Here is a 20,794-nt window from a genome sequence, read left to right as displayed (position 1 = left end):
AGTTATACCTCATTGGTCAGTCTTAGGTATGCCATCTTCCGTGATTATTAAGGTCTATGGCTAGGGTGGCAGACTCTCCCAGAACATGGGTTGGATAATTATCGCAAAACTCATTTAGTATAGATAGTTTGAATGTGGATCACATTTCATATATAGTTTCTGGGGAGTTCCCTGGTGGTCCAGTGGTTAAGACTCCGCACTTTCAGGGCAAGGGCACAGAAGTGATTCCTGGTTGGGAAACTAAGATCCCATATGCTGTGCAGGGCAGCCAAAAAAAAAAAAATGTATGTTCAGTACTTTTGTCTAGCTATATGATCTTGAGCAAGTGAACCTTGCTTTTCTTAGGCTCTTTTTTTCATTCCTAAAGGAATGTATTAGATCACTGGTTATTAATCACAGGCCAGCATGAGTTTGAGCTGTGGGACTTTTGCAAAATAACCCAAGACTAACTTCCAGAGATTCTATTCGTAGGTCTGGGATGGAACCCAGGATTTAAAAACATATATATTATTTTTAGTGGGTTTTTTTTTTAAAATCAGAGACATATAAAGAAAAAAAAACCCAAAAGACCATATCTTACTCTACAGATAGCTATTGTATACTTTTTTTTTAAGTAATCATGGTTTCATGTTTATATTTAGATATCTAAAAATAAAGAGACATAAAAATAAAAAGTGAAGGACCTGGATAAACAAGGTCCTGCTTTAGCATGGGGAACTATGTTCATTATCCTGTGATAAATCATAATCGAAAAAAATATATATATAGATATAGGGTTGGCCAGAAAGTTCGTTCAGGTTTTTAGTTACAGTGTTTGGAAAAAACTGAACAAGCTTTTTGGCCAACCCAAAGGTATAACTGAATCCTTTTGCTGTACAGCAGAAATTAATGCAGCATTGTAAATCAACTGTCCTTCAATAAATTTTTTTAAAAACTGAAGGACCACTACCTTGTAGTATTCATTGTATAAAACCAGTGAAGATTTTTTTTGTTTTTTTAAAGTCTTCCTGTCAATGCTGACATGTCCCACGGTTCCCTAAAGGTCCCTCTGTTGCCATACTTCTAGTATTCCTTTCTTGAAAGAGAACATACTTTAAAAAATATTTCCAGTCGCTTTCATTTTGTTCTCCCAAGGAATATATTTACATCCTAATATGCAAGTTTATATACAGCAAAAAATAAAAACTGTATCTGCCGTGTGCATCAGGGCATTATTGTAAATTGGATTTTACTGAACGAGGCAGCAAAAGGTACCAGTTATCCTCTGTCCTATGTCTGTCACTCTACAACTACATAAACTCTGCTGGCCCCAGCCAGAATGCGTTTATCTGATTTGCACTGTGTAAATGAATGCTGTGTGAGATTTCATCTGACAAAGGTTTAAGAAAGGAAAAATACCACTGGTTTCACATAATATGTTCCTTTTCAAAACTTACTTATTACTTTACAGTGTTATATTGGTTTCTTCCATACATCAACATGAATCAGCCATAATATGTTCTTTACACAGATAAGCAAATAGGCCCTACATAACTTGCACAAGGTCACATAGTGAATTTATGATAGAGCTGAGGTTATCTCTTAATTCTCAGAACATACATTAAGCATAAAGTAGTAATGAAGTCATTTTCTGTAAATGGTTTTAGAAGCTAATTAGTATTCACTGATAATAGCTTCTAAATGGCCCTTGACTCATTTCCCTTGTGATAACACATCAGGTGGTTTTTCTTTTTACAAGGACCACTTAAATACCTAAGCCTAGTTTATTAATTTAGCTTTTGAATTTTGAATTCTGTCCATTATTGTCCTTGAAATATCCGCAGAATCATTAGTCAGTTGTCCTGGGTTGGTTTTCGTCACTCCATGGTTCCGATTATACAAACTGCGTTGGTCTCCTCGCCTCTTTTGTCTTTCACTGCGTTGTGCACCATTGCCAGTTTTCTCCTTTGAAACGCAAAGCTGATCTTGGTCAATCCCTTGCTTTAAACTTTTTAGTATCTTTTACTTTGATTATCTAGGTTTGCACTTCAGAATGACACCTAAAACTCTTCCCAAATGTGGGCCTAAACTTCCCTTTCTTTTTTATGGTATTAATTCTATTATATAGATATAATATTCTTATATTAAGTTTCCATTTCTTCCAGACACACTTTCATACTTTTGGTGAAACTATTCCTACTGCCTGGACTGCTCTGCTCACCCCTCTTTTTCAACCTCCAGATTTTTTCTGTAGACAGCTTTCCCTAACCTATAGTTCTCCCAACTTTTAAATTTTGTCCCTCTAGAACTTTACGTGGACTGCCGTGATAGCAATTATTATATTCTATTATTGTCCTTCATTTATAGGACAGTTTAACTAGCTAGACTGAGAGCCCTACCAAGGCAGGGGCCATATCATTTATTGTTGTTGAAGTAGGTACTTAACCAGTCATTTGTCAAACATTTATTATTTCAGAACTTCTGCCATGGTGGAGTCAGAGGTGGGTGGAAAGGGAAATTAGTATGGAAATAGGATAAAAGAGAGTGGTAGACATAAAGCAAGTTCCAAAAAGAATAAAATAGTTTGAGAACTGAAAAGATAAATGTTGATTGGGATTGAGAGATAAAGGGTTTTATAAGGAAACATTTCCAGTAAAAAAAGGAGAGGCTTCCCATTCCATTCAAACATTCTATACATGGAGATAAAAAAGGTTTTTTGACTGTGTGTCCCTTGGCTATTTGGAGATTTTTCCAGGTGTTGTTGAGTCTCTGAGTCATGTCTAACTCTTTGCAACCCCATGGAATATAGCCAACCAGTCTTCTCTGTCTATGGAATTCTCCAGGCAAAAATACTGGAGTGGGTTGCCATTCTCCAGGAGATCTTCCTGACCCTGGGATTGAACCCGAGTTTCCTGCTTAGCAGGCAGATTCTTTACCACTGAGCCACCTAGGAAGTCCATTGTATGTTATATTGCATTGCTATTTCAGTGGTTTTCTTTTAAGAGGTTCCTTTTGCTAGTTGGTGTTGCTATGGGTACTCATCCTACTGTATTTTGCAAGAATGCGTTTATGCTGGGTCTGTTTTGGATAATTAGAGCTACTAGTGGAAATAGTTCTGTTGCAAATAGTGCTTACTAATAATTCTCATAATATGTCAATGTTAGTGACTTCAGTTGGTTTAGAAATAAGAAATTCTGTTACCAGCCTCACTTCTGCCATGCTGACAGAGACTTGGAGTTCTCAGTAGTTCTTCCAAAACTGGAGCTTCTGCCCCTTATGTCACCACCCCTGAGCTGTGGACGTTAGGATAAGAGCAGAAACAAGTACATTTTTGGAAAACATTTTGAATCCTCCTAACAGGTTTTAAGTTCAGTCTTAACTTCATTGTTTTGGCTTAATTAAATTAAATGCCAAACCTCTGATAATCTGTTTCATGCCAGAATTAAAACTTGTCCTAGGAGAGAATAACAGAACAGATTCAGGTGTGGGCCTTTCCTGAATAAAGTGCTGCCACCACCTGGTCTGAAGGTGTGGGCTGTTGGGCTTAATCTTTCAGACCTGGGAGATGATAAACTTGGTACTTTTAGAAAGGAAGAGAAGGAAACAGCAAGAACTCTCTTCTCATGATTTGGAGTCCCATGTACAATTAATTTCTGCCTTTAGAATTTGTGTAAAGCTTAATTCCAGTTCTGCTAAAATAAAACTTACACACTAATATATATATAACATATATATATTTTAAAAATGCTAAATAGAAACAAACCAAGATATTAACAGTTATTTTTTGCATGCTGGAATTACAGCTCACTTGAACTTTTCTCTTTACTCTTTGCTGTGGTAACCAAATTCGCCCAATGTATGTGTTACTGTTATAATCAGAAAAAATAATAGTGAAATTTTAAAAATAATAGTTACTTTTTAAGGGATTCATAGAGACTCTTCTGGTTCTTGCAAATAAGAGAAATTTTCTTATTCAAATTACCATTTATTTCCTTTTAATTTTACTAATATATATTTCACGTACTATACAGTTCACCAGTTTAACGTGTGCAACTCAGTGGTTTTAGTAGATGCACAGAGATGAACAGTGATCACCACAGTTTTAATTCTAGAACTTTTTTAACACCTCCCAAAAGATTTTTAGTTCCTTTGAATTATGCTCATATAGTTAGTGGTATAAACCCTTTACCTAGCACTGTGAGTAATGACCGGAGAAGGCAATGGCACCCCACTCCAGTACTCTTGCCTGGAAAATCCCATGGATGGAGGAGCCTGGTGGGCTGAAGTCCATGGGGTCGCAAAGAGTCGGACACGACTGAGAGACTTCACTTTCACTTTTCACTTTCATGCATTGGAGAAGGAGATGGCAACCCACCTCAGTGTTCTTGCCTGGGGAATCCCAGGGATGGCGGAGCCTGGTGGGCTGCCGTCTATGGGGTCGCAAAGAGTCGGACATGACTGAAGCGACTTAGCAGCAGCAGCAGCAGTGAGGTATGATGGCATATATGATATAGATTTTGACATTGAGGAACTGCTAGGCTAATAGGGAAGAAAAGGAAATACAAATTCTTTAAAATAAGACAGTAGCGACTCGCGGCGGCCACAGCGCAGATTCGACTTCACTCGCAGGCAGTTCGCTCCGCGTCCTCTGCAACCATGTCTGACAAACCCGGTATGGCTGAGATTGAGAAGTTCGATAAGTCGAAATTGAAGAAAACGGAAACGCAAGAGAAAAATCCACTGCCTTCGAAAGAAACGATTGAACAGGAGAAGCAAGCAGGCGAGTCGTAATGAAGCGTGCGCCGCCAGTATGCACTGTACATTCCACAGCATTGCCTTCTTATTTTACTTCTTTTAGCTGTTTAACTTTGTAAGATGCAAAGAGGTTGGATCGAGTTTAAATGACTGTGCTACCTCTTTTCACATCAAAGAATGGAGAACTACTGACAATGTAGGCTGCGCCTGCCTCTCCCATCTGCCTGTGTGGCTGGCAGGGAAGGAAAAGAACTTGCATGTTGGTGAAGGAGGAAGCTGGGTGGGACGACAGTGAAATCTAGAGTAAAAAGCTGGTCCAAGGTGTTCTGCGGGCTGTAAAATGCAGTTTAATCAGAGTGCCATTTTTTTTTGTTGTTCAAATGATTTTAATTATTGGAATGCACAATTTTTTTATTATGCAAATAAAAAGTTTTAAAACCTGAAAAAAACAAAACAAAACAAAAGACAGTAGCATCAAGTGCCAAGTCCATGATACAAACTAAATATTACAGAGATGCTCAGGATTTGAAGAATCTGCTCTGTTTGGAATGATGAGAACAGGCATCGTGAATTTAGAAGGATGGAATTTCCTAGGCAGAGAAGATGTGGAATTATATCTTTTTTTTTTTGTAAAGATACTTTCAATCTTCACCCATTTGGAAGTGTGTCCATATTTTATCTAGATGTTTTAACATAAGCCTGTCTTTACTTAGAAAACTGCCCTGCAACATTTATTAATATACCACAATACATGAACATAGATAATTACTAGCTTGTAATTCAGCAATGACACTGAGATCTACTGCTTGTTTTTCCTTTTTTTCCCCCTGATTATTTATTTATTTATTTATTTTTTATTGAAGGATAATTACTTTACAGAACTTTGCTGTTTTCTGTCAAACCTCAACATGAATCAGCCATAGGTATCCATGTATCCCCTCCCTTTTGAGCCTCCCTCGCATCTCCCTCCCCATCCCACCCAGAGCTCTAGGTTGCCAGAGCCCCTGTTTGAGTTTCCTGAGCCATATAGCAGCAAATTCCCATTGGCTATCTATTTTACACATGGTAATGTAAGTTTCCATGTTACTCTTCCCATACATCTCACCCTCTCCTTCCCTCTCCCACTGCTTGTTTTTTAATTGATTTAACAGTTACAAGGAAAAGCCTAAGACAGACTCTGTATAGCCATCCATGTCCGTTTTGTAAAGACTGTACCACACCTTCTGTACTGTTATCCTCTAATGCGGGGCTCTCTCTGTCCCCCCAACCCTTGTAGCTCCTCCACACTCCCACCCCCCAACCCTCACCTCCCACCCGCCACCATTTAAGTGTGTATTGCTGTAGTGGATCATTGCTCAGAATGAAGAAGACCTGCCATTCCCACTTAGAATGATGAGGACCTGACCATTCCCAAAGTTTAGACAGCTCCATTCCAAAACAGCAGAATGATTTTTAAAAGTTGTTTTGTCCCTTACAGTATGGTAAATAAAATTTTTTAATTATCAACCCTAGAAAACTTTATTTGATGTAAATATATCCTGTGAATAAATGAAATATATTAAATCAGAGTGTTGTGCAGATTTTTAAAAATATCTAGGTGAAACCTGAAGATGGAGGGAACACATTATTTAGAAGCTTAAATATTTAGCAATATAAATAAAATTAATTTTTATTAGTTCTGATACCAGAATCAGATTCCATGAAGCATATTCATTTCCTTCGACACAGGGTTTATAAATATTAAAAAAAGAAAAAAGAATAGGAATAAAAAGCACCAGGCAATTGAAAATATGGAATTTTTATTTACCAAAAACTCCATGTTGATGTGCAAGTGATAGGGGGTGTGACAGAACCTCTTTTGGAACCGAGAGTTCTCTTTAATAGAAACAAAGAGATTCTAACAGCTCTTTGAAAAAAGGCCAGTAGAGTCATCTGTTTCACTTTGTTGTGTCTTTTATTTTCAGATTTCTCTGTCAGCTTTTAGCATCTGTTGTATCTCATCAGTCATGATGATATTTGCTCCATTATTTTGAAATCTTTACAATATAAAACAGCTTTTGGCAGAGTTATTTTTGAGCCAGGTACGACAATCTGCACAGATAGGATGTGGCAGCACCGTAACTACATGCCCACAAAGTAGAAAGTCATGTCTTCAGGTTTCATGGTAACTTAATTTCTAAAATAGGTCATCATCTTTAAAAAACCTCTGTGGCAATTTAGTTGCGAAGTTGTATCTGACTCTTAACAACCCTGTGGACTGTAGCCCACCAAGCTCCTCTGTCCATGGGATTTCCCAGGCAAGAATACTGGAGTGGGTTGCCATTTCCTTCTCCAAAGAAACCTCTAACATCAGTGCAATTATTTAGTCTTATGGTGTTCAGTTCCAGAGAAAGTGAAAGTGAAGTCGCTCTGTCATGTCCGACTCTGCAACCCCATGGACACCAGGCTCCTCCGTCCATGGGATTTTCTAGGGAAGAGTACTGGAGTGGGTTGCCATTTCCTTCTCCAGGGAACTTCCTGACCCAGGAATCGAGCCCAGGTCTCCCATATTGTAGACAGACGCTTTACCGTCTTGAACCACCAGGGAAATTCCAGAGAAGTGATCTTCTAAAGTGATAGTGTGTGATATTTGGCAAAACTAATACAATTATGTAAAGTTTAAAAATAAAATAAATTTAGAAAAAAAAATAAATAAAGTGATAGTGTGAAAGTGTTAGTCGCTTAGTCGTGTCCAACTCTTTGCAACCCCATGGACTGTAGCCTGCCAGTCTCCTCTGTCCATGGAATTCTCTAGGCAAGAATACTGGAGTGGGTAGCCATTCTCTTCTCCAGGGGATCTTCCTGACCCAGAGATCGAACCCGGGTCTCTCTCCTGCTTTGCAGGCAGATTCTTTACCATCTGAGCCATTTTTTCCCCCACAGACTAGCATCATATGGATTCTGATGTCTCCCACAGGTGACTCAGATGATCTAACCCCTGCTTTTTCATTGGTTTTGAAATTGAAAATGACTTTTACATTGTTTTTAGAACATATGTACTCTTATATATATATATATTTTTTAAAAGCATTATTTTACATATATACTATATTTTAATGGAGAAGGAAATGACACTCCGTTCCAGTATTCTTACCTCAGGAATCCCATAGACAGAGGAGCCTGGTGGGCTACAGTCCATGGAGTTGCAAAGAGTAGGACATGACTGAAGTGACTTAGCACATTATATTTCCAAAAATATTATTATTATATATATATTATGTCATTTTTAAAATTTCAGAATTTTAAAATATTTTTAAAAATACACACACACACTTACTGGAATATGTCAAGGAACAGCTGCATACAGTGGACCAATGTATACTGCCTGGCTTAAGTTTTCAGTTTCCAATCTCTGAGTGCTGATTATGCCCCCTTGTGGATCTCCTGTTGACTTCTTCCAGAGCTGCTGACTTCAGCCACATAACAGAATTAACCTGACCGGCTCAGGATGATAGAATCTTCGTCTGAGTCTGGAACCTGAGTCTGGAAACCCACATTTTATCTTTTTTTTTTTTTCTGAAAATTGTAACTTCATCTACTTTATTTCTGTGTAAATACTTTAAATTGTACTTTTGGTCTCATCTAGATTGTCTTACAAGGACATGCAACAAGAGTAACTGCTAAATCTCAACAGAGTGGAGAGAAGGCCTTTCGATGTGGCTATGACGGATGTGGAAAATTGTATACAACAGCTCACCATCTGAAGGTATGTACGAAGGAAGGCTGTGTCTAGATATGAGGATACCTAGGACATTAAACGCCAACTTGATGTACTTGTAGCATTCAGACACCATTGTTCTCCCCCACCTATCAAGATACAAATGCTCACACTCATATACACACAAAAACCTATGCAGATTTTAGAAATAAACTCTTTGAGGACCAGGACTATGCTTTCTTCATCTTTGTCTCCCTCGTGTCCAGCATATGTCATAGCATATGATAGGTACTCTACATATTTGAATAAATTTTTCTCATGTGAAATTTATGTAATTATATGGGAGATGTGGATATAATCACTCCGTTAACAGTGATTTGCTGCAGTCCAGCAAAAGTTGGTGTTGATTGTCCTGTCATATACATAGGCCAAGTATTTTGATTGAAGCTAAATACAATATACCATCACTCAAAAAAATAATAGCTAACTTTTATTGAATAACTTACAATGTGTCAGGAAGTGTGCATTTAGCATATTTGGAATAGCAGCCCCAGAGCCCACCTCTGCTGCCTATCAGTATGTAACCTTGACATGTTACTTGACCTCTTAGTACCTCATCTTCCTTATCTGTAATATTAGACCATAAAGATTATAAACCTCCCTCAATGAGTAGCTGTGAGAATTAAGTAAGTTAATTCTGTGCCTGTAAAGTACTGAAGAGAATGGCCTGGCAAGTGGTAAAGGTTCAGTAAATATCGGGCATTGTCATGAGTATTCATTTGTCACAGCAGCCCTCTATGGTAGGTACTATTATGCCCCCATTTTACAGAGAGAACTTTGAGGCTGAGAGAAGGCAGATGCCACAGTCACACCACTAGTCAGTGGTGAAGCCTTGCTTCAGATCAAGGCCCCTGTAGCAGCAGCCTCCACACTCTTAACTTTATGTTGTGTAGTGTCTCCTTGTACTCGCTCTCAATAGGTATATGTTCCATACAGACACCTTTGAGCAGTTTAGAAAAGCTCACACCTCCAATATTCCTGTTCCTTACTTAAAATGAGTACGTCTTAACATATAGCATTCGGTCTATATTGAGAATTAGTAGTTTTTGAGAAAAGTTATCTTCTATCTTTCAAAAATAATATACAAGCAACAAAATAATTCAGCAGTTGGGGGCAAGGAGGAAGTCTTTGTGGAGACCATCTACCTGCAGAATGCCTCGAGGAAACAGACTCATGCTTTTGTTTTAATGACAGGTCCATGAGCGGTCACACACAGGAGACCGGCCTTACCAGTGTGAGCATGCAGGCTGTGGGAAAGCATTTGCAACAGGTAAAACTTTGAGTTATGTTTATTGGTTCCACTCGGGAGCAGAGACAGGTTAGAGGAAGGAACTGACCGCCTGCCTTGGTCTGAATTAGTGGGCGTGCAGTGACTAGTTTTCTCGTCTCTCCCTTTCTTCCTTTTGTCCCACTTGGTCTGTTCTCTTTGTGTTCTCATTTTTCTCCTCAGGCCTGTTTCTGCCTACTGTGTTCATATTTCACTCCACACACTACTTTCTTTTAGCAAGAAACACAAAAGCTGAGCATTAACACTGACTCAGAGTTTAACATTAGGACAGACTCTGGGGGGAACCATGATCTGGGGCTTAGCAGTGGGATGGGTTCTGCCCTGGGACACATGCAGCAGGGCCAGGACTGGTGCTCGGACTCCTGACTTCCGCCCTGTTCTTCACTCCATGCGTCCATTCTGCTTCAAGATTTTGGAGTATGAGTAATGCACATGTAATAAGATGGGGACACTTTAAAAAAAGAAACACACAGTCTCTTCTAGTCAGAGATGAAACTGTTGAATTTTCAGCTGGACAGTCCTGATCTGTCATGCTGCAGTACCTGTTTAATAGTTATTCTGTTGTGTTTGCCTATTATATCCTTGGTGTTTACTGTACTTTTCAATAGCTTAATCTCAGTGGGCATGCTTACAGAAATCTTGTATAATTAAATTTCTTTTAAATTTTTCTTGAAGGTTACGGATTAAAAAGTCATGTCAGAACTCATACAGGAGAAAAGCCATATCGGTGTTCAGAAGACAATTGTACCAAATCTTTCAAAACTTCAGGAGATCTACAAAAACATATCAGAACTCATACAGGTACTGGTGTGAAGAAATACTCTATCTAGGCCAGGAGTTCTTCATCTGCAGGGAGGGTCTTGGGGAAGTGGTTTCTGGAAGTGCTTCAGGGAGTCAGTATCAAGGGCTTCGCTTAAACTCATGAAACTCCATGTAGTCTGCCATTCGTGCAGGTCTGTTGTTTCCAGGATGAGGGCCTGTAACATTGTTAGATTCTCAGTGGGTTCCGTGTTCCAAAAGATTAGCAGTGGCCCTAGACCGCCAACCCTCTGTTTTCAGGAATTATCTGAGCAACAGGCTTATGTACCTAGGATTATATGTCTGCTTAGTAGCCCAACTGAGACCAGAACCTAAGGCACCCAATTTCTTTAGCATGGCTTCTCCTACTTTAAGCTGCTCCTATAAAAAGAAAAGAATCTGACGTCCTTACAGCCCCACAGAAAGAAAGGCTTGTTCCTTTCTTGTGATCATTTTTCCTACCCTTTAAATTCCTTCTCTCCTTTTCCTACGGGGTACTTTGTTCAAATCTTCCTTCCCCTCCCCTCCTCTCCTTATATTTGATTATTTGCTGATTGGTTTTATAAAGGTAATTATTTGCTTTGGATTAGAGTTGGAAGACTTTCAGAAACTGTTGATAAGAAATGCTGGTATAAGCTGTTGACTAAGTAATATATTGATAGCATAAGGTCATTTAGTTTGAGATTTTACTGCAGATGTTTTAAACATAATCTTATCACTTTGTCCCCAGATATTTCTAAGTATTCTGAGATAGTTTAGCAAATTTTCATGGAGGATTCTTCCCGTTATCAGTGTTTAACTTTTAGTTCAAATATGATTCCAGATCGGCTTTACAGTGTTCAGAAACAAAGCTGTAGGTCCCTGGTTCTATTTCATTCATGCTCTTATTGTTATATGAAAGGCAGGTGTTTCTAAGCTCCCGAGAATAATAATATATTCAGTGAGTATTTTTAATGCATATTATGTGTGAGACACTAGATTTTAAAAAGACCAAAAATTTTTTTCTTTTCTTAGGGGATTCCAAGGCTATTCTAACTTAATCCTTATGCTTGACTCCGTTTTTCTTTTGTATTTCTTTGTGATATGTAGTTCTTTGTCGCTTATCTCAGTTCATTTTTTAGTATGCCTTTCTGGATGACTCCTGTCTTGGAAAGTCATGTAATCAGTGATGAGTTTTGAATACTATTCAGGTTTTCCTATGTAAATTAACATTTGGAGTAGACAGTGCTGTTTGCAGAAAAAAATAAAACAAGAAAAACAAAGGGAAGCTCAATACAAAAAGGCTATAGAGTCTGAGCATGAATGATCCTAAGCAGAATTGAAGTATAAGACATTTTAATATCTGTGTATTTTTGCACCATTTAATGTATTTCCCTTTGTGTTTTCAGGAGAAAGGCCCTTTAAATGTCACTTTGAAGGCTGTGGTCGGTCTTTTACAACATCAAACATTAGAAAAGTGCATATTAGGACACATACAGGAGAAAGACCTTATTACTGCACAGAACCAGGATGTGGGAGGGCATTTGCCAGTGCAACCAATTATAAAAACCACGTGAGAATACACACAGGTAACGGTCTCTAGTTCTTGGTCTTCTGTCTTTCAAGGCTCAGTTTTAACTCCTGCCTCTCCCATAAACCATTTGCAGGAATCTCTTCCCTCCTTCCTGCCACAGCAGTGGATTACATAAATTGAACAAACTTCGCTTTAGCATTTATACATTTATTTATGCAATAGTTACTGCATGTCTGCTGTGTGTTCCCCTGCTAGGCATCAGAAATGCAGAGATAGACAAAACATGTCAAGGGCAGTTGATTTAGGGAGGGGTCATAGACATAATTGTTGCAGAGTATCTATGTATATATTTTTTTACCAGCTTTATTGAGATATAATTCATACACTATACAATTCATCCATTAAACTATATGATTCATTGTTTTTTTAGTATATTCACAAAGTTATACAATCATCACCACAATCCAATTTTTATAGATATTTTCTGCTGTTGTTTTTTTTTTTAACTTTTTTGATGGTGCCATTTACAGCACAAAAGCTTTTAATTTGATGCTCTGCCTTGTGGTTGTATTTTTTTATAGTTGACATATAATTGATTTACAATTCTGTATTAGTTTCAGGTGGTTGTATTTTTGATGGGAATGGAGAGGAGAATGAGAGGATACATTAGTTTTATAAGAAATTTTTAATGTATTATTTTTATTACTCATATTAAGAGTAAACTTGTGATAATTCAAAATTAAAAGACATTTAGAATGGAATGTTAGTTGTGTAAGGTAGTATTTCTCAGGCTACATTCTACAGACGCTGGATATCTCTGGAAATATTTTCAGGCATCTATAGCAATCCCTTTACTTTGAGAAAGGTACATTAATAAGTTTTGGATACTGTTTGGGAATGGTACATTAATAAATTTGGATACTGCTATGGACCTAAGAGAAGCAGAAGATATTAAGAAGAGGTGGCGAGAATACACAGAAGAACTGTACAAAAAAGATCTTCACGACCCAGATAATCACGATGGTGTGATCACTGACCTAGAGCCAGACATCCTGGAATTTGAAGTCAAGTGGGCGTTAGAAAGCATCACTACGAACAAAGCTAGTGGAGGTGATGGAATTCCAGTTGAGCTGTTTCAAATCCTGAAAGATGATGCTGTCAAAGTGCTGCGCTCAATATGTCAGCAAATTTGGAAAACTCAGCAGTGGCCGCAGGACTGGAAAAGGTCAGTTTTCATTCCAATCCCTAAGAAAGGCAATGCCAAAGAATGCTCAAACTACTGCACAATTGCACTCATCTCACATGCTAGTAAAGTAATGCTCAAAATTCTCCAAGCCAGGCTTCAGCAATACGTGAACCGTGAACTTCCTGAGGTTCAAGCTGGTTTAGAAAAGGCAGAGGAACCAGAGATCAAACTGCCAACATCTGCTGGATGATGGAAAAAGCAAGAGAGTTCCAGAAAAACATCTGTTTCTGCTTTATTGACTATGCCAAAGCCTTTGACTGTGTGGATCACAATAAACTGTGGAAAATTCTGAAAGAGATGGGAATACCAGACTACCTGACCTGCCTTCTTGAGAAACCTGTATACAGGTCAGGAAGCAACAGTTAGAACTGGACATGGAACACCAGAGTGGTTCCAAATAGGAAAAGGAGGACGTCAAGGCTGTATATTGTCACCCTGTTTATTTAACTTCTATGCAGAATACATCATGAGAAACGCTGGACTGGAAGAAACACAAGCTGGAATCAAGATTGCCGGGAGAAATATCAATAACCTCAGATATGCAGATGACACCACCCTTATGGCAGAAAGTGAAGAGGAACTCAAAAGCCTCTTGCTGAAAGTGAAAGTGGAGAGTGAAAAAGTTGGCTTTAAGCTCAACATTCAGAAAACGAAGATCATGTCATCCGGTCCCATCACTTCATGGGAAATAGATGGGGAAACAGTGGAAACAGTGTCAGACTTTATTTTTTGGGCTCCAAAATCACTGCAGATGGTGACTGCAGCCATGAAATTAAAAGATGCTTACTCCTTGGAAGGAAAGTTATGACCAACCTAGATAGCATATTCAAAAGCAGAGACATTACTTTGCCAACAAAGGTCCGTCTAGTCAAGGCTATGGTTTTTCCTGTGATCATGTATGGATGTGAGAGTTGGACTGTGAAGAAAGCTGAGCACCGAAGAATTGATGCTTTTGAACTGTGGTGTTGGAGAAGACTCTTGCTAGTCCCTTGGACTGCAAGGAGATCCAACCAGTCCATTCTGAAAGAGATCAGCCCTGGGATTTCTTTGGAAGGAATGATGCTAAAGCTGAAACTCCAGTACTTTGGCCACCTCATGTGAAGAGTTGACTCATTGGAGAAGACTCTGATGCTGGGAGGGATTGGGGGCAGGAGGAGAAGGGTCGACAGAGGATGAGATGGCTGGATGGCATCACTGACTGGATGGACGTGAGTCTGAGTGAACTCCGGGAGTTGGTGATGGACAGAGAGGCCTGGCGTGCTGCGATTCATGGAATGGCAAAGAGTCGGACACGACTGAGCAACTGAACTGAACTAAACTTATGGGTAGAGAGGAAGGAAGATTTAAAGAAAATTTACTTTTTTTAGAAAAAAATTACTCTGTCAATGCTATAGAAAGAAGTTAAAGGGAGATGAGGCCATAAGCAAGGAGACTGATTAAGGGCCATTAGAATATTTTAAGTGAGTGAGATGGAGAAGGATAAAAATGAAAGTCAGCAAAGGACCTGATAACCAACTTAGTCATGAGGAATGAGAAGAACTTGTCTTCTAGCTTGTGTAATAGGTTCAGTGATAATGCTAAGATGAGGAAGACCAGGTTGGGAAGGGAAGATAATAGTGTGGGTTTGCAATATATAGTTCTCTGGGTTTCCCTCACCACCTGAACTCTCACCATCTGTATATTTGCTGTAATGGTTTGTAAAATTTTTACTCATAATTTGATTCAAATTGAAACCCCACCATAATGAATCCACTTGATACATGCATTTTTCTATAAAAGGAAAAGATTTTAAGTTGCATATGAATCTAAATGAGAGAACATAGAATACACTGTGGTAATATTTCTGATGCAGTCATATCTTATACTCACATTGTATATTATACATTACTTTTTTTTATTATACATTATTGCCATCATCTTGCCCACATTATTTGTGTTTCCTAAGACAGTAGAATATCCTGTGAAAACCTCAGAGGCCTGGAAAAGATGGCTGTAGATTAGAAAAAAAATTGTCTTTTGCTAATATAATCTGAATTCCTGTCTGTCTTTAAGATTTGTTGTTCAGTTGCTAAGTTGTGTCTGACTCTTTGCAATCCCTTGGACTGCAGCACACCAGGCTCCCCTGTCCTCCACTATCTCCCAGAGTTTGCTCAAATTCATGTCCATTGAGTCAGTGATACTATTGAACCATTTCATCTTCGGCACCCCCCTTCTCCTTTTGCCTTCAGTCTTTCCCAGCATCAGAGTCTTTTCCGATGAGTTGGCTCTTTGCATCACATGGCCAAATATTTTTAAGATACTTCATTTTAAACTTATAGTACATGTTTGTGGTGTAGAAAGAAAACAAAATTCCTATTTGATACTCTGCTATTATTGTGTATTATACACAAACTTATACATGCTACTGAGTTCAGAGTGTTAATAATTAGATAAATGGTGTTTTAAGTGCTTCATTTTATGCAGACATTCTTGGTGGGTTAAGAGCCTTTTTGTAATATTTGGGGAAAATGGTTGGGGTTTTTAGATGGATTGGGAAAACTATTTTTCCCATCTAAAGTAATGGAATATAGAAAGTTAGCCATTCAACATGTTTTATGGGCAAATTAGATTACAGTCAGAGGGATGCCTGCTTCCCAAGTGGCTCATTGGGAAAGAATCTGCCTGCAATGCAGGAGATGCTGGTTCAATCCCTGATTGGGAGGATCCCCTAGAGAAGGACATGGCAACCCATTCCAATATTCTTGCCTGGGAAATCCCATGGACAGAGGACCCTGGCAGGCTACAGTCCATGGGGTTGCAAGAGAGTCAGACACTACATAGCAACTAAACAACCACCACAAAGAGGAATGCCTACATTAAGTTTGGTCATTATGATCTTTGGAATATGCAGGTAGAGTAGTGCTTTCAAATGTGGCTGTACATCGGATTCACCTTTTTAAAATAGACTGATTCCACAGATCCTGTCTGCAAAGATTTTGACAGTTTTACTGAGGTGAGGCCCAGGTATCAGTATATATTAAAAATCCTCCAGGTCTTTTAAATGCATACATGGTTAAAAGTTACTAAAGTAAGGATATCCAGTGGCGGTTTAGTTGCTAAGTTGTATTTGACTCTTGGCACCCCATGGACTGTAGCCCACAAGGCTCCTCTGTCCATAGGATTTTCCAGGCAAGAATGTTGGAGTAGGTTGCCATTCCCTTCTCCAGGGAATCTTTAAAACCCAGGGATCAAACCCGGGTCTCCAGCACTGCAGGCAGATTTCTTTATCTATTGAGCTCTCAGGGAAACCCCCTCAAGGATATCCAGTAGGTAGTTGTAAATGTTGGCCTGACCCAGGAAGTAGGTCTGGGTTGGAAGAAAAGATTGGCTGATGATCATCAAGTAGATAATACAATTAAAGCCCACATTATGTATAAGTGGAGCATAAGACTCAGCTTGTAAAATGCAGTCCATTTTAGAAGAATGATGAGATGACCGACCCAGTTGAGAGTGCAGCTAGCCATTGCTGCTGCTGCCGCTGCTAAGTCGCTTCAGTTGTGTCCGACTTTGTGCAACCCCATAGACGGCAGCCCACCAGGCTCCGCCGTCCTTGGGATTCTCCAGGCAAGAACACTGGAGTGGGTTGCCATCTCCTTCTCCAATGCATGAAAGTGAAAAGTGAAAGTGAAGTCGCTCAGTTGTTTCTGACTCTTCGTGACCCCGTGGACTGCAGACTACCACGCTCCTCCATCCATGGGATTTTCCAGGCAAGAGTACTAGAGTGGGGTGCCATTGCCTTCTCCACAGCTAGCCATTAGGGAGCTCTAAAGTGCAACTCAGATCCATTTATGTCTCCATGAGAAGATGCTCAACATTGCTATCACCCAGGAAATGGTAAACAAAACCACAATGAGATATCACCTCACACCTGTCAGAATGGCTATTATCAAAAAGATAGTAACAAGTGTTGATAAGGATGTGAAGGAAAAAAAATCCTCTTGCACTGTTGGTAGGAATGTAAATTGGTACAGCCACTACAGAAAACAGTTTGGAGTTTCCTCAAAAATGAAACAGAAGTACCATACAATCCAGCAATTCCACTTCTGGGTATTTGAATGAGGAAAATAAGACACTAATTTAAAAAGATATATACACCCCTGTGTTTATTACAGCATTATTTGCAATATCCAGGATATGGAAGCAACCTAAGTGTCCATTGATAGGTGAATGGATAAGTGTGATACATTTACATACAAAAATACAGTGGAGTATTAACCATAAAACAGAATGAAGTCTTGCCATTTGTGACAACATGGTTGGACCTAGAGGGTATTATGCTAAGTGAAATGTCAGACAGAGGAAGACAAATACTGTATGATTTCACCCATATGTGGAACTTTAACAAACCAAATGAATAAACAAACATAAAGACAGACTCATAGATAAAGAAAACAAAACTGGTAGTTGCCAGAGGGCAGGGGATTGGTGGATGAATAAAACACGTAAGGGAGATTAAGAGGTATAAACTTCCAGTTATAAAATAAATGAGTTATACAATGTGCAGCATAGAGAATATAGTCAATAATATTGGAGTAACTTGGTATGTTGACAGACTTATCATGGTGATGATTTTGTAATACATAATATTATTGAGTCACTATGTTATACACCTGAAACTAATATAATAAGTCAGTTATATCTCAATTGTAAAAACTATAGTTTCAAGACAAAACTAGAAAAAAACAACGCCCCCCCCCCAGCCCCCGGCCCCATGTATTTATATCTTGACTGTGGTTTGGTGCCACATAGTGGCAGTCACTGCTCAAGCCTGAATATGAGTAGGGCTGGTTCTCTGAATTGGAGTTGCCTGACATTTTCCTGCCTGGTCTTGCCCTCATCATGTCTCCTCCACAACTATTCCCCAAGATAAAAACTTCAACATATAGTACTAGAATAAACAAGCCCACCAAGAAGAGTTAAATCTTTGTAGTTTTTCCCTATTCCAGGTAGTCCAAGACTGAGACTATTAAATACTGTATATATGAGTTACTTTAGCTTCTCCTCCCCAACCCTGTCCCCCATACCTCTTCTAAGTGGTTAAAAGTGTTCATTTAAACTACAATTAGGCTAATTTGTTCCAGTTTGGTTTCCCTCACTGTGTTAGATTCCCTGCACGGCACCCTCCCACAACATACAAACAGTGTCTAGATATTGTGATATTAAATAATTATTGGTAATTTTGTTCTTTATAAAAAGCATCCATCTTTTATACAGTCAGAAATACTCATGGATGAGATGGAATGTACATGGAGTTGTTTCAGAGGGGGCAAACGTGTGGCGAATAATTGATAGTTGAAGCTAAATGATTGATTTATTGCACTGTTTCTCTATACTTGTATGTATGTTTGAAATTTTATATAATGAAAAGTTCTAAAAATACGTGCACTGCCTGTATTATTCTCAGACTGTTTCATGGAAAAAGAATTGCTTTGCATTGAATTGTTTTTAGTGAATATTTAATAGCTTTTGATTGGTTGCAAGAAGTCAAGTGAAGTTAATATGAAATATGTGTCCAGACTATATCTCATACACTTTTTAGAAAATGTTTGTTTTTTATCCTTATAAAACCCTTAGGGTAAGCTACATACATTATACTAATAATTGCATTTATTATTTTTATTATTATTTTGGGCTGTACCAAGTGGCTTGTGGGATTGACCCCAGGTTCTCTGCAGTGAAAGTGTGGAGTCCTAACTACTAGACTGCCAGGGAATTCCCTACATTTATTATTTCCATTATTAATATAGTATCACTAATGATATGTAGATTATCTAGTTATAAGTAACAAGAACAGTTTCATCAATGCTTTTTTTGTGTGTGGCTCTCTGTGTGGCATGTGAGATCGTAGTTCTCCAACCAAGGATCGAACCCATGCCCCCTGCAGTATAAGTGCCTAGTCATAACCACTGGATTGCCTGGAAAGTCCTCATCAAAGCTTGTAGCTGGGCAGTAAATGTCTCCATCCTTATTTTTCACATTTCTTGAAATTAAACAAAAAGTGGTATTCAAGTGTGGGGTATGACTCAGGTTGCAGACCACCTTTTGAGCCAAGTTGAAACCATAGTCAGAGAGTCTTTTCTTATGCTGTGCCTTACAGCAGGATAGAAAGGGATTTGACAACTGTTTACTTTTGCTACTAGTGGTTTCCTTCATACCCTTCATTCCCCGTCCACCTCCTAGAAGGTATGGAATGATTATGCCTTCATAACTGAAAATTGATTTTTTTTTCCCGGTGCCATTCTTTTCTTAGGGGAAAAGCCATATGTTTGTACAGTCCCTGGGTGTGACAAAAGGTTTACAGAATATTCCAGTTTGTACAAACATCATGTTGTTCACACTCACTCCAAACCATACAACTGTAATCACTGTGGGAAGACATACAAGCAGATCTCCACACTGGCCATGCACAAACGAACAGCGCACAACGACACTGAGCCCATCGAGGAGGAGCAGGAAGCCTTCTTTGAGCCTCCCCCAGGTAAGGGTTTTTCCCAGTATTTTATTTTTATTCCAGTATTTTATTGTTTGAAAATCAATAGTTACGAGCATAATGTATGATTGAAAGCATTATCTCTAACCATAAAGTTTCATTCAAATAGTCGCACAAAAATACCGTTTACAACTGCAATAATTGCTATCAAAGTAAGGTACTTAATGCTCTGAGATGTATAAGAGGGGAAATTAATCTAGTCTCAAAGGTCAGAGACAACTCCCCTGAAGAAGTGATTTTTGGAGAGATCATGGGTTCACTCAGTGTACGGGCAGGGATGTACAAGGGTTGGGGGGTAGGGTGGTAAACAGGGAGCAGAGGCAGGAGAATGTTCCAAATGGAGGGACTGGCACATGCAAAAAGCCCTGAGGTTGGAGAGAGCCAAGTAAATTGGAGAGACTGAACGAAGCCTGGCCAGCATGGCATTTCTGCCTGGGAGGGTGATATGACATGAGGCTGCACAGCAGGGTAGGGGTAGCTAGACTATTTGGGTGTATTAGAATGTTGGTCTTAATCAAGAGTGGTGAAGCATTCCTAAATAACTCTTAGTTGATTCATGTCTATTCAGTAGTGTTGTGGGAGACAAAAACATTCATTTCAGTAAGGATAAACTCTTGAGAAAAACAGAATTAGATTCCATGATTTCAGTTAAATAACACAGCATAGTTAAATAGATTAAAATGAAATAGGTTTTTCTGAAACAGAACAAAACATATATATTGTCCTGTTTCATTGAGTAGTTCCTAAATGAAGTAAGTTTGAAAATTAAAACATTCTTACCCAGTCTTACAACTAATATTAAAGGATTGAAAAACATACAGGTAGGGAAAAAAATGGAGAATAAGGAAAAGAACAGATCATTCACTATCTACTCAAATAATTCCGTGTAATTCTAATTTATCTTTTCAGATATTAGTCGTGTGATAGTA

General features: G+C 38.7%; 2 protein-coding genes across 5 annotated transcripts in view; both read left to right on the top strand.

Moving 5' to 3' along the window:
* Positions 1 to 20,794, top strand: part of ZNF143 (zinc finger protein 143) — a 67,151-nt gene that overhangs the window by 26,235 nt on the left and 20,122 nt on the right. For all 4 annotated transcript variants that reach the window (XM_061440828.1, XM_061440827.1, XM_061440829.1 and 1 more), the window contains 5 exons: positions 8,360 to 8,479; positions 9,686 to 9,761; positions 10,455 to 10,580; positions 11,966 to 12,145; positions 19,626 to 19,853. In XM_061440828.1, coding sequence (XP_061296812.1) covers positions 8,360 to 8,479; positions 9,686 to 9,761; positions 10,455 to 10,580; positions 11,966 to 12,145; positions 19,626 to 19,853 — 730 coding nt within the window. The remainder of the gene's footprint in view (positions 1 to 8,359; positions 8,480 to 9,685; positions 9,762 to 10,454; positions 10,581 to 11,965; positions 12,146 to 19,625; positions 19,854 to 20,794) is intronic.
* LOC133261552 (thymosin beta-4-like) lies at positions 2,466 to 5,198 on the top strand. Its single transcript, XM_061440015.1, has 2 exons — positions 2,466 to 2,480; positions 4,567 to 5,198. Exons 1-2 carry the CDS (start codon positions 2,466 to 2,468, stop codon positions 4,768 to 4,770), a joined length of 219 nt encoding a protein of 72 aa, XP_061295999.1. The 3' UTR covers positions 4,771 to 5,198.

The sequence above is a fragment of the Bos javanicus genome, chromosome 15, assembly GCF_032452875.1.
Source record: "Bos javanicus breed banteng chromosome 15, ARS-OSU_banteng_1.0, whole genome shotgun sequence".
Lineage (NCBI taxonomy): Eukaryota > Metazoa > Chordata > Mammalia > Artiodactyla > Bovidae > Bos > Bos javanicus.
Note: the sequence above shows the minus strand (reverse complement) of the source record. Positions and strands in the feature narration are given on the sequence as shown.